We start from the raw sequence: 15303 nt of genomic DNA on the forward strand, positions 1-15303 counted from the left end.
GGTATTTGTCTGTCCTCCATGAGTTTAGCTAAAACTGTTAAATAACAACTGCAAACATCTTGCAGAGTATTTCCATAAATTCAGTCTAAAATAATATGAATGAAAACAATTTCATCCATAACTTGTTCACCAGCCTTTGAAATAGTGTTTTTTAAAAATTATCATTGGATGTGGGCATTGCTAATTTGTTAAGCCACCCAAATTGCCCTTGAGAAGGTGATGTTGGGCCACCTTCTTGAACCACTATAGTCCATCTACTGCAAGTACAATGAATACTTTCTAGGTTGTTTCATAGGGCAGTTAACAGTCAACTACATTGCTGTTGGACTGCAATCATACGTAGACCAGACCAGGCAAGGAAGGTATGTTTCTTGAAAGACATTGATGAATCAGATGGCACTAGTGCCAATTTATACAACAATTAATGGTTACTATTGCTGACAAAAATCTAATCAAATCTAAATTCATTAATTTATTAAATGTATTAATTATATTTAAATTCCACCAGCTACACATCTTCTTGCTATGATCCAAACTTTGAGGTCCAGTTCTCTCCAGATTTGTGTTTATGCCTGCTTTCTTAGTATTCTGGAGTGATATAATGTATTAACCTCATTACAGAAATCTTGGGTTGTTTGAATACTGATGAAGATATTAGTCACTTACTAATTTCTTGTACACAATTATTGAAGTACAAGAATATCAGTCAATGCAATAATACATGCCCTCTATGCAATGATAAATATTTCCTATTTACTGTATACCATTATTGCACTATTGTAATACTAAAAAAATGTAATGTTTAAAGCATAGTGAAAATATCTTCTTGTGGTAATAGAAAAAGCTTCACTTACTTTCCATAATTTCAACAGCTTCTTTCAAAAGAGCATCTGGAGTTTTCTCCGCAATCTCCAACATTTTATATAGAGTTGTGCTAAGCACTGCTTCAATTGCACTGAAGCTATTTATGTAATCAGAGACAATCTTGCGATAATGATCCATTTCTGGACTTTCTGGATAACCTCCCTCAGGAACCACAGGTAATGTGATTTCTAAATTTTACAATGAAACATAATTCAATTCACAATCACAAAAATTTATCATCTCATAATATTTTTAAGAAAAATGCTTTTAGTGAGTTCTGTAAAATATCTACCAAAGAATCTTAACTATGTCTAATTTCCAAATTGTACTCTTGAAAAGTTACCAACCAATGCTTTGTTTTTCATTGGTGGCATCATTGGCAAGACAGTATTTATTCTAGTTGTCTTCATGGTATTGGATGTCAACTACACAAAGTTGAAAAAAGTAAGAACAGAAAATATTGGAAAAACTCAGCAGATAGGTAGAAAAAGCACAACATTGATCTGACATGTTAACCCTGGTTCATTTAGCATTTTCAGCAACCTCAGCATTTTGCTTTGTATAAGTGCAGTAACAGAATCACTTGTAGGCTAGATGGGTAGAGATGGTAGTTTCTTTTCCCTAAAGGACAACTGTGAATCAGCTGGGTATTTCATTGTTATATTCAGGTAATAACAATGCTAATTTATAAATATTTGGTAACTTAAATAAATTAACTTTTATAATTTGCCATATTGAGATTTGAACTCTGACTGCTAGTCCATTATCATTATCACAAGACGAAACATTCGAGCTGGACAGAATTAAAACCATTTTTGGATGGGTTCTTTCACTGGATGTGGTGAGTGTTAAGAAGGCCAACAATTTTTTGTCCATCCTGAACTGCCCCTTAACTGAGTGATTTTCTAGGGCATTTAAGAGTCAATCAAATTGGTGGGGTCTGGAGTCACATTTAGTGCAGACTGGTTCGGAATGGCAGACTTCCATTCAAAACGGATGTCAGTGAACAAGATGGGTTTTTTATGACAATCATATTGTTAACACTCGCTTTCAATTCCAATTTATTAATTTGAATTCAAATTCCACCAGCTGACACAGTGAGATTTAAACACATACCTCCCGATCATTTGCCGAGGTCTTTGAATTTTAAGTCCATTGATATTAACATATGCCATCATCCCCTTCCTGTACCTCTCACACTTGTGACCTGAAGCCAGCTGATACAATTTACATAAATCTCAAGGATGCATACTTGGGACAGCTGGCTTTTATCAAGGTATGCAAAACCAGGCAATCATCAACGCAGGAAAGTAATTTCAGGATCCTTTTGCTAACAATCATGATCAGGGTGAAAAGAATTACCAGACCAAACTAAGACTAGAATTCTTCCTGTGGCTCCAAATTTTAGCTTCTTTAATTTTAAGGTGATGCAACGGTCTTGGTACCATCATACACATTGTATTATTGAGAAGGCCTCTTGCCCAAATGTCAATTCTCCTGCTCCTCGGATGCTGCCTGACGTGCTGTGCTTTTTCAGCACCCCACTCTCGACTCAGATATAAATAGTTGCATCAATTGGTAAAATGGAAGTGACTTACTAATTTATGGACAAAAAGATACTTTGTATTACATACATTTATAACACTTAAGCCAATTTATTGCCTCAGGTTGAAGATGGTGAGTATTTTAGGTTCTGACAATCTAAACACTGTTATTATCATAAATAGTAATTGATATGGATAGAGAGAGATGGGGTGGCAATAAATTAATTTCTTTATATACTTAGCAACAATTTGTAAACTTTCATAAATAAAATTAGGAACTACACACCATTCACAGCTCTAGAAGATCCATTCTATGATAAAGTTCCCTACTGCATTTACCTAAATTAATTCTATCTATCTTCATTTCTCAGGGTATTGCCACTGCAATCAGTCAACCTATCTGATTTAAAATTAAACAAAGCTTTGCAGTTAACTGTTAGCCATCATCTATCTGGTTCATTCTCCATAGCAAGTCTCTACCAATCAGAATCTATTTCTTAACTAAACAGCATTCTCTTCTCATAGAACATAAAAATGTTACTTTACCATTACATTAGTATTTCATGCAAATTATCCTGATGAGCTTCAATTAAATGTAACTTTTTTTCAATAAATATTCAAGTTCTGTACTACTAAATGACTGGATGGTAAGATATGCTTTGGAGGAGATAAACTTAGATTAGATTCACTACAGTGCAGAAACAGGCCCTTTGGCCCAACCAGTCCACACCGACCCATTTCCCTCTGACTAATGCAACCAGCACTATGAGCAATTTAGCATGGCCAAATCACCTAACCTGCACATCTTTGGATTGTGGGAGGAAACTGGAGCACCCGGAGAAAACCCACAGACATGGGGAGAATGTGCAAACTCCACACAGACAGTTGCCCGAAGCTAGAATCAAACCTGGGACTCTGGTGTTCTGAGGCAGCAGTCCTAACCACTGAGCCACCGTGCCACTCCTTTGGTTCATCAAGAACACTTATTTAAAATCTTTACTTTATGGATTTTGAATAACCCTGAATCTGATTTGTTGACAGGAAGCTTTCTAATTCCTTTTCAAGACTCATCAATGTTCCTAAAAGCTCTTCTTTCAGCACATCAGCTAGAATTCCATTCAATTACCTGTGCTTAACGGTGTATGATATTTTAATATAATTTATTTTAAAGTTCGAATTTTAAACTAGTGACATGTGAGTTTTTGTTTGTGTCTAGAAAGGGGGTTTAATTATTAACTTGCAAGCATGTCTCTGACAATAGTGATTTTTGGAAAAAGAGGAGAGACATAGTTCCTGAAAGTTATTGGGGATTTGTTTACATTGGGAGAGTTTTATGAAAGAACAAAGTAAACAGTGTAATTCATTTGTTTTCTGTTAAAATATCTGGAATTGTGTTCTTTTGGTTTTAGAGAAACACAAAGAGCTTGCTTTCAGTTTTGCATAAGTCCTAATTGAATAAAGTGTAAAACAATTTCTCCTGAAGAAGGGAAATGGTTTAGAAGTGTGAAGAAACTACTCAGGCTACCTAAATGCAAGGAGTTTAGTTTAAAGATTCCACATCAGATATGTGTGATTAAGACCCTGAAAGGGTTATTTGGAACTGTGAAAATCTAAACTAATTTGTATAAATGCTTAGGAAGAGGCTAAGGGCTTTTCATGACTGAGAATAGAATCATCAGTTAAATTAACCCCTATATATGATAGTGAAAGGAATTATTTTTGGTGTTGAGTACTGTAAAGGAGTGCTGTTAGTATTGTAATATGTGTTCAAAATTTTTAAACACATAAAATATGTATACAGATTGACTTACTCTTTTCCTTAATTCCCTTTGTGTAATAAACTTTTATTTTATTGGTAAAAGTAAATCTGCAATGTGTGTATGTGTTTCAGTGGAGGAGCACCACATTAAACCACAAAAAGGCAAAATGATCTATCAAACCAGACTGCAGTATGGATCTGGCTTGTCCAGTAAAAATGTCAGTTGTGATCATAATATAAAATACCACCCCTCATTAACAAAGTGTTTTCTGTAAATTTTCTTTTATTGCCCTCTATTTTAAAATATGCCTGTTTTTGAATTATGTACATGGAAGAAGATTTACTTGAGTCCAATTTGTCATAAGCTTTTCAGAACTTCAAACAAATTCACTGCCCACTTAAACATCAATGATAAGTACATTTCTGGCACCAAAGACCTGATAGGTTTTACCAATGTGGCATTTGTATTTGGATTGCTTTTTTTGATAGCATTTTCATTTTATAATAAAAGAAAACAGAACTATTACTAGATTGACTAACCAGGTTCTGGTTCTATTTGAGTTTCAGATACAGGCGAGTGTTCCAACTCTATTGTAGGCTCTGGCTTAATTGTAGTTTGTTGATCAGATGCAGTTTGATCTGTTTCTGCAGAGGTTTGTGCTTCATAAATCTCAACGTCTGATTTAGATTGAGCCAGCTCCTTCATTTCCTCATCAGCTATAATTGAAATGCATTATTTGGGTGATAATGAGGAAACAAGATCTTCTTTCTCTTCTCTTATTTTTGTAAATTTTGTAAATCAACTAAAATGTTGGCATCTGGCTACAGTTAATGGGAAACATTGTAAGCTAATATATTAAAGACACAAATTTATCAATACATTTACAGGTAGATTGTTTTCATAAAAATTCCAAACCTTAGCAAATTGTGATGGCACACAGGGGCCCATTTGACTCATTGTGTCCCTGCAAAGCAGGCATTTCTAAATAGTAGCAGCTATGGTGACTGTGGAGCAGAGACTCCATAGGACAGGAAAAGGCAGGGTTGACAAAGATAAACTACTTCCATAGGTTGGATATTCTTGAACTAGGGGGCATAGTCTGAGATTAGGGTCAGGTCATTCAGGACAGCTGTTAGGATACACTTCTACACATAGGGTGATAGAGGTTTGGAGCTCTCTTCCACAAAAGGCAGTTGATGCTATATCAGTTGTTAATTTTAAATCTGAGACAGAAAACTTTTGTTAAGCAAAGTATTAAGGGATATGGGGCAATTCTAAGCATATGGAAGTAGGCCACAGATCAGCCATAATCTCACTGAATGGTGGAATGAGCTTCAGAGGTTGAATGGTCCACTTCTATTCCTATAGGTCTATGTTCGAATGACAGTCCTGAGTTTGACTCCATATTTCCATAACATGGTCATGCACATTGTTTTTCTGGTCTTGGTCATGAGACCATACCTAATGTAATCAGCTTTGAGGCCAGATCACAGCCTTCAACACAGCAGCAAATTGTAGTTGAGAAAAAATATTGTGGTCTGGTCTCCTATTCTTCCTCTTCACTTGTCCCATGCTCTCACATATCCATCTGCTTCTACACCACTGATCTTAATTCTTTACAGCCCCTTGCTTCACCACACTCGTCCTCCTTATCCCTATCACCCTCCTTCCCTCCCTGCAAGGAAAGGACAATTTTCATGCCTCAAAATGGACCTCAAATACTGCTGTACTGCACTTCCGTCCTTTGCAAATTTATTTCCTTCAATGTCTATCCAACTGCCTGAAGAAATTGTCACTCATCTCTGCTTCCAACTACCTTTGGAAGTGGCAAGTTCCAGGTCACACTGCATATTATGGAAAAATAAATTCCTCACAATAACCCTGTACCTCTTGCTCAAATCTTTAAATCTTTGTCCCTTGAGCCGTCAGGTTACAGGAAAACGTTGAATTTATCTACTTTGTCGAAACCAGTCATAAATTAATTCTCTATACTTTTTCTTGCCTTAAGACCTGCCTCGACATTCTTTGCTATTTTCTTCTTTATTTTTAACCATCAGCCCATTGCCCTTGAATGCATAAAAGAAAGACATGTATTTATCTACCACCTTTGTACTAATCTTCAAGCAATTCAATTCACTCTGCATGAGACCAAGAAACAATAGAAAACACTGGATACAGCAAATGACTTTGGGCTGTAAATGAAGTGCTAAAGATTTGAGCTGCAGAATTTACATTGTCAAGCTGTCCCAGTACAGATAAAACACAATGTAAAAAGAAATGTCCAGCATATGCCTGTCCACAAAAAGGAAAAAGCCAATCAGGCAATTATTGCTCTACTTGTCCACTGTTAACTATCAGGAGAAAGTGAGGTCTGCAGATGCTGGAGATCAGAGCTGAAAATGTGTTGCTGGAACAGTGCAGCAGGTCAGGCAGCATCCAGGGAACAGGAGAATCGACGTTTCAGGCATAAGGGCTGAAGAAGGGCTTATGCCCGAAACGTTGATTCTCCTGTTCCCTGGATGCTGCCTGACCTGCTGCGCTGTTCCAGCAACACATTTTCAGCACTGTTAACTATCAGCAAAGGTGTCTCGACAGTGCTTTAAAGTGGCAAGTTGCATTCTGTCAGGACCGCTCAGCTGCAGATCTATTATAGCTTTGGTGCATTTCTGGATCAAGTACCTTAATTCCAGAGGTGAGAAGGGAGTGACTGACCATGATATAAAACACGTGGATTTCCAAAAGTTGCTCAAGATGGCTACTCCAAGTAAAAAGTACTGGGGTAGTATGTAAGCATGGACAGATGATTGGCCAACCAATTTGTGGGCGGCATGGTGGCACAGTGGTTAGCACTGCTGCCTCACAGCGCCAGAGACCCGGGTTCAATTTCCGCCTCAGGCGACTGACTGTGTGGAGTTTGCACATTTTCCCCGTGTCTGCGTGGGTTTCCTCCAGGTGCTCCGGTTTCCTCCCACATTCCAAAAATGTGCAGGTTAGGTGAATTGGCCAGGCTAAATTGCCCCTAGTGTTAGGTAAGGGGTAAATGTAGGGGTATGGGTGGGTTGCGCTTCGGCGGGTCGGTGTGGACTTGTTGGGCCGAAGGGCCTGTTTCCACACTGTAACGTAATCTAATCTAATCTAAAGACAGGAAGTTGGGATCAGAAGGAATGTTTAGGATTGTAACATTTAACTAGTACTGTGCCATTTGGATCAATACTGGGGCCACAATTATTGACAATTTATATTAATGACTTGAATGAGGCAAGTAAATGTGCACTTACAAAGTTTGCAAATGATACAAAAGTAGGTTGGAAGCTGAGTTATGAGGATGACACAAAGATTCAGCAGAGAGATAAAGACAGGTTTAAGTGAATTGGCAAAAACCAGGCGAATGAAATGTAATGTGGGGAAATATGAGGTTATGCACTATGGCAGGAAGTATAGAGGAACTGAATATTAGTTAAGTTGAGGAAAACTGCAGCACAGAAGGATTTGAGGATTCAAATGCAAAAGCCACAAAATAGTTACCATATGGGTACAGCAGGTAACAGGGAAGGCAAATGGAATGCTGGCCTTTATTTCAAAAGGAGTGGAATATAGACACTATAAATAAAACTATTTAAGGCACTAATTAGATAGCAAGAATACTGTGAACACATTTGGTCCACGGTTGGAAGGATGTCATTAAACTTGACAGGGTACAGAGAAGATTTACAACAATGTTGCTGGGACTAGCGGGTTTGAGCTATAGGGAGAGGCTGAATAGGTTGGGGCCTTTTTCTCTGGTGTGTAGGAGAGGGAGGCGCGACCCTATCGAGGTTTGTAAACTCATGAGGAGCGTAGATAGGGTGAATAGCCAAGTTCCTTTCCCTCAGGTGGGGGAGGGGGGGGGGGCAAATAAGAAGACGCAGATTTAAGGTGAGAGGAGCAAGATTTAAAAAGGACCTGAGGGCTAACTTTTTCACACAGAAAGTGCTACATATATGGAACAAATTGCCACAGGAAGTGATGGAGGTGGGTGCAATTAGAATATTTAAAAGGTATCTGGATGGAGATGTGAATAAGGAGGGTTTAGAAGGATATGGGCCAACACTGGCATATGGGACTAGATCAGATTGGGATGTCTGGTTCGCATGGATAAGTTGGACCAAAGTGTGTGTTTCTCTGCTCTATGACTCTATGACTTTTATGGAAATAGGGAGGAGGAGTAGCCATTCAATTCTTTGAGATTGCTCAGCCATTTAATATAAATATGGCCAATCATCCAACTCAATACCCTGTTCCCACTTTCACCACATTCTCTTTGATCCCTTTAGACTTAAAAATTATATTTAACCCCTTCTTGAAAGCATTTGATGCTTTAGCCTCAACCATTTTCTGTGGCAGAGAATTCCACAGGGTCACTACTCTCTAGGTGAAAAAATTTCTCCTCTTCTCAGTCCTAAATGGCATACGCTGTAGCCTTAAACTGTGACCCCTCGTTCTTAACTAACTGGTCATCAGGAACATCTTTACTACATTGACCCTGTGTAGTTCTATGAGAATTTTATCAGCTTCTATGAGATCCCCTTACATTATTTCAAACTCCATTGAATATAGTCTTAACTGATCCAGTTTCTCCCTGAACTTCAGTCCTCCCATGCCAGGAATCAGTCTGGTAAACATCTTGCATGACCTCCATAGCCAGAACAATCTTCCTCAGACAAGGAGCCAAAACTGTACACAATACTCCAACTGTGCTCTCACCAAGCCCCTGCAGAATTGCAGAAAGACATCCTTACTCCTGTACTTGAATCCTCTTGTTTATGAAGGCGATCATACCATTTGCCTTGTTCACCTCCTGCTGCACCTGCATACTTACTTTCAGCAACTGGTATGCAAGGACACTCAGGTTTCGTTGCTCCTCCCCCTTTCCCCATCTATGACCATTCAGATTTTAATATGACTTTCTGTTTTTGCGCTAATATAACTTCACATTTATAGTTCACCCACCATGCATTTGCCTGCAAACTCAACTTGTCCAAATCATACTGAAGAATCTCTGCATTTCCTCACAGTTCAGCCTGTATTTGTTTTATATGCAAACTTGAAAATATTACTTTTAGTTCCCTCATTTAAATCATTAATATATATTGTGAATAGAAGGGTCCAAGTATTGATCCCTGCAGTCCTCTAATAATCACAGGCTGCCACTTGGAAAAAAGACCTGTTATTACTACTCTTTGCTTCCTGACTGCAAACCAATTCTCTTATCCATGTCAGTACACCATTTCCAATTCCATACACTTTAAGTAGGCCAGTCCATATCTAAAAGATATGCTGGTAATGGAGGCAGTCCAGAGAGGGTTTATTTGGCTAATCATAGGTATGGAGGGGTTTTCCTTTGAGGAGAAGTTGTGTAGGTTGGGTCTATTCTCATTAGAGTTTACAAGGATGTTGCTGAGACTGGAAGGATTGAGTTATAAGGAGAGGCTTGACAGTCTGGAACTTCTTTCCCTCGAGCGTATATATTCAAGGTCTTTTTCCAAGGATAGGGGAGTCCAAAACTAGAGGCACAGGTTAAAGGTGAAAGGAGAAACATTTAAAAGGGACCTGAGGGGTAACCTTTACACACAGAGGGTGGAGCGTGTATTGAATGAGCTGCCAGAGGAAGGCAGGTACAATTAGAATGTTTAAAAGATATTTGGACAAATACATGGAAAGGAAAGTTTTAGAGAGATATATACCAAACGCAGGCAATGGGACTAGTTCAGTTTAGGAAGTGTACTGGCATGGATGAGTTGGATTGAAGGGCCTGTTTTTGTGCTATATACCTTTATGACCCCATGACCTCTTTGAAACATATAACATATGCAACACACCTCTAATTTCATGTTCTTTAATTTTACATGCTAGTTTTTTGTATGGAATTTTATCAAAAACCTTCTGAAAGTCCCAGTTAACAACATCCACTGCCTTCTCTTTAGCAAGTCTACTAATTGTATTTGCAAAAAATTCCAGTAAATTTGTCAAGCATAATTTTGCTTTTATAAATTCATGTTGATTCTGTCTAATCCTGTGTAATCAGGTCCTCTGCTATTAAAATCATTTATAATGGACTATAATTTTCCCCAATACTGCTGTCAGGCCAAATGGTCTATAATTCCCTGTTTTCTCTCTATCTCTTTTTTTAAAATACTGGGCTTACATTAGCTGCCCTTCAATCCATAGGAACAGTTCCAGAGTCTACAGCTTCTTGAAAGATGACCAGAAATGCATTCGCTACTTTAAGTTCCTTGGCATTTTTGTGACATTATCATTCCTCCTTTATGCAAATATACATTTAATTGGTCTGTCATCTCTTTGTTCCCTATTATAACTTGTCCTACTTTTGAATGCAAAAGATCTATATTTGTCTTCACTAATCTTTATTTCCTTCACATACCTAAACAAGATTTTACAGTCATGGATATAAGTTTGCTCGCTTAGCCGGAAGGTTTGTTTTCAGACGTTTTGTCACGCCATACTAGGTAACATTATCCTGTTAACTAATGTTAACTAGTATGAGGTGACGAAACATCTGAAAACAAACCTTCCAGCTCAGCGAGGAAACTTACATCCAGAACCTCAACCTGAGCTACAAATTTTCTCAAAGCTCACCATTTTACAATCATTTTTTAAGTTACCAGAAGCTTACTCTTTTACTTTATTTAGCCCCTCTTCATCAATTGCTTTGTCCTCCCTTGTTGAGATTCAAACTGTCCACAGTTATCACATCTGCTTTTTGTCCAATTTTTATGCCTCTTCCTTGGATCTAATATTAACCCTATTTTTTTTTTGTTAGCCATGCTCAGGTCACCTTTCCCATTTTGTTTTCATGCTATATAGGAAGGAATAATTGCTGCAGTTCACCTTTGCACTCTTTCAATATTTGTATTGCCCATCTAACATCATCCCTTTACATAAAGCTCCCCATAGCCACTTATACCTCACAGCCTCGAAACCATCTCCAGGTTTCACCACTGTAAGGGAATATACTCGCCTGAATGTGTGGAGCTTTAACAGCGCTGAAGTGGATGCTTAACGTGGGATAGAGAGGGAGGTAAAAGGGTGGAAGTGTTGTATTACTGGTCAACTAGATATCACAGCTGTGCTGAAGGAAGGCACAATGGAGGACTTGAGCAGTGAGGCAATATTGGCAGAGCTCAGAAATAAGAAAGGTGTGGTAACAATGTTGGGACTGTACTACAGGCCGCCTAAAGGCAAACATGAGATAGAGGTACAAATATGTAGAGAGATCACAGAAAGATGTAGGAGCAACGGAGTGGTGGTGATAGGAGATTTTAATTTTCCCAACATTGACTGGGATTCACTTAGTATTAGAGAATTGAATGGAGCAGTATTTGTAAGGAGCATCCAGGAGGGCTTTCTAGAGCAGTATGTAAGTAGTCCAACTCGTGAAGGGGCCATACTGGACCTGGTGTTGGGAAATTAGCAAGGCTAGGTGGTTAAAGTTTCAGTGGGGGATTACTTTGGGAATAATGATCACAATTCCATAAGTTTTAGGATAATCATGGACAAAGACGGGTGTAGTCCTAAAGGAACAGTGCTAAATTGGAGGAAAGCCAACTATACTAAAATATGGCAGGAGCTGGGGAATGTAGATTGGGAGCAGCTGTTTGAAGGGAAATCCATATTTGATATGTGGGAGGCTTTTAAAGAGAGGTTGATTAGAATTCAGGAGAGATATGTTCCTATGAAAATTAGGGATAGAAATGGCAAGATTGGGGAACCATGGATGATAGGTGAAATTGTGAGACTATGTAAGAGGAAAAAGGATGCATACATAAGGTCTAAGCGACTGAAGTCAGACGAAGCTTTGGAAGAATATTGGGAATGTAGGACCAATCTGAAATGAAGAATTAAGGGGGCTAAAAAAGGTCATGAGATATCCTTACCAAGCAGGATTAAGGAAAACCTCAAAGCCTTCTTTACATGTATGAGCAGCAAGAGGGTAACGAGTGAAAGGGTTAGCCTACACAAGGACAAAAGAGGAAAGATATGCGTGGAGTCAGAGAAAATGGGTAAGATTCTTAATGAGTACTTTACATCGGTATTCACCGAGGAGAGGGTCATGGCCAATGTTAAGGTTAGGGATAGATCTTTGATTACTCAAGGTCAAGCCCGCATAGGAGGGAGGATGCATTGTGTATTCTAAAAGGCATTAAGGTGGACAAATCACCAGGACCGGATGGGATCTAACCCAGATAACCGATGGAAGTGAGAGAGGAAATAGCTGGGGCTTTAACAGATATCTTTGCAGCAGCCTTGAAATTGGGGAAGGTCCCAGAGGACTGGAGAATTGTTAATGTTGTCCCTTTGTTTAAGAAGGGTAGCAGGGGTAATCCAGATAATTACAAACCTGTGAGACTGACGTCAGTGGTAGGGAAGCTACTGGAGAAGTTACTAAGGGATAGGATATATACCCATTTAGAAGAAAATGGGCTTATCAGTGATAGGCAGCATGGTTTTGTGCAGGGAAGGTGATGTCTTACAAACCTAATAGAATTCTTTGAAGAGGTGACAAAGTTGATTGATGAGGTAAGGAATGTGGATGTCTTATACATGGACTTTAGTAAGGTATTTGATAAGGTTCCCCATGATAGGGTGATGAAGAAAGTGAAGTTGCATGGAGTCCAGGGTGTTCTAGCTACATGGATAGGGAACTGGTTGGGCAACAGAAGACAGAGAGTAGTAGTGGAAGGGAGACCTGTGACCAGTGGTGTCCCATAGGGATCTGTGCTGGGACCACTGTTGTTTGTGATATACATAAATGATTTGGAGGAAGATGTTGGTTGCCTCATTAGCAAGTTTGTAGATGACATTAAGATTGGTGGAGTAGCAGATAGTGAAGGGCACTGTCAGAGAGTACAGCAGAATATAGATAGATTGGGGGCAGAGAAATGGCAGATGGCGTTCAATCCACACAAATGCGAGATGATGCATTTTGGAAGATGCAATTCCAGAGCGAACTATACAGTAAATGGAAACGTGCTGGGGAAAATTGATGTACAGAGAGCTCTTGGTGTTCATGTCCATTGTTCCTTGAAGGTGGCAACACACATCAGTAGAGTGGTCAAGAAGACATAGGGCGTGCTTTGCTTCATCATACGGGGTATTGAGTACAAGATTTGGCAGGTCGTGTTAAAATTGTATAAGACTTTGGTTTGACCACACTTGGAATACTGCGTACAGTTCTGCTCACCACATTACCAAATTGGATGCTTTGGTGAGGGTGCAAAGGAGGTTCACCAGGATGTTGCCTGGTATGGAGGGTGCCAGCTATGAGGGGAGGTTGAGTAGATTAGGATTATTTTTATTGGAAAGAAGGCAGTTGAGGGGGGACCTGATTGAGATCTACAAAATCATGCGAGCTGTAGACAGAGTGGATAGCAAGAAACATTTTCCCCAGAGTGGAGGACTCAATTACTAGGAGTCATGAGTTCAAAGTGAGAGGGCAAAAGTTTAGGGGAGATATATGTGGAAAGATCTTTACACAGAGAGTGATAGGTGCCTGTAATGCTTTGCCAACGGAAGTGGTAGGGGCAGGAACGATAGAGTAATTTAGGACATAACTAGACAGATACGTGAATGGGCAGGAAGCAAAGGGATATGGATACTTAGAAAATAGACGGCAGATTTAAATAGAGGATATGGTTCGGCGGAGGCTTGGAGGGCTGAAAGGATTGTTCCTGCGTTATAATTTTCTTTGCTCTTTGGTCTGCTCTTTGCACTATAAAAAATTGACACCATATTCAGAGAAAAGCAGCCTGTTTCATTAACACTTGATCTAACACCTTAAATATTTACTCCTCCTATCACAGTGGCACATAAGTGCCACAATGTACACAAGATGCAATGAGATAACTCAATAGGGAAGATATACAGGCATGACCTGGGGTCTAGGCACTTCTTGTCCTGGGCTGTTCAATTAGGTCATTCAAGGGGCTGCAATCAGTCTGTCAGGTCTGTCAGCAAAAGCTAAGGGGAAAGGATGTTTTCAGGGGGAAGGGGCCTCAGCAAATCATTCTTCAGGCGTGGGTAAAAGGCTAGGGGAAACAGCAAATGTCAAGTGTGAGGGATGGGGCAACATATCTGCTAGAGGGGCATACAGGAAAGCATGGATGGGAAAGGGGTCATGTGAGTGTTATTAATCAAGGACAAGAACACCCTGGCCTAATGAAGGGACACAGTATTTTGCATGGCCACCTCATTTGGCATGGCTGGGGGGAGCGGTTGACAGATGCAGACTCATAGATGGGTTCGGTGGAACCTGGTGGGAGGAAAATCCTAAGGCTTTACAGGGGGGACAACTAGGAAGGGGATTTGGATGTTTAAGTGCTCACTGGCATGTAGAAGCAGAGGCTGAGGAGTGTTTGCAATTTCCTTACATTGTGCAAGAAATTGAAAGTGCATAAGTGGGATGGAAATGGCTATGACCATAATCAGACTGGGCAGGGTAAATGTCATGACATGTGAGGAAGGGAGCTTCAGGATTTAATGATGTTCAGGCTTTTAAAGGGCAAGAAAAACATTACATACAGAGATATACACAGTGCAGTTTATAGACCTGTGAAGTTTCTAATCCCTGGTCATCCCAATGGATAGCCATACCCATTGGCTGAGCAGATTCTTGCCCCAGACATCACTGACCAACCCAAAAAGTGATGGAAGGTGTCATCAACAGTGCTAATAAGCAGCACCTGCTCAGCAATAACCTGCTCAGTGACATCCAGTTTGGGTTCTGCCAGGGCCACTCAGCTCTTGAACTCATTACAATCTTGGTCCAAACATGGACAAATGGGCTGAACACAAGGGGGGTATGAGGCTTAGAACTCTTTATATCAAGGCAGTATTTGACCAAATAGTATCAAGGAGCCAGAACAAAATTGGAGTCAATGGGAATCAGAGGAAAAGCTCCCCAGGTTGGAGTCATGCCTGGCACAAAGAATTGGTCGTGCCTGTTGAAAGTCAATCATTTCAGCTTCCTTTATTGTCACATGCACTCGAATTTGTTACAGAATTGAAAGAATAAAAAATTATCCAGTGTAGTAATATGAAGTTTTAAGAAGGCATGACTCCAACCTGGGGAGCTTTTC

At 39.5% G+C, this 15303-nt stretch overlaps 1 protein-coding gene across 1 annotated transcript in view; it reads right to left on the bottom strand.

The window, feature by feature from the left end:
- Window positions 1–15303, bottom strand: part of ak9 (adenylate kinase 9) — a 269716-nt gene that overhangs the window by 107614 nt on the left and 146799 nt on the right. Inside the window, exons 20-21 of the mRNA XM_043675331.1 lie at window positions 4708–4884; window positions 855–1052 (exon numbers count right to left, since the gene is read on the bottom strand). Coding sequence (XP_043531266.1) covers window positions 855–1052; window positions 4708–4884 — 375 coding nt within the window. The remainder of the gene's footprint in view (window positions 1–854; window positions 1053–4707; window positions 4885–15303) is intronic.

Source organism: Chiloscyllium plagiosum, chromosome 3 (assembly GCF_004010195.1).
Source record: "Chiloscyllium plagiosum isolate BGI_BamShark_2017 chromosome 3, ASM401019v2, whole genome shotgun sequence".
Lineage (NCBI taxonomy): Eukaryota > Metazoa > Chordata > Chondrichthyes > Orectolobiformes > Hemiscylliidae > Chiloscyllium > Chiloscyllium plagiosum.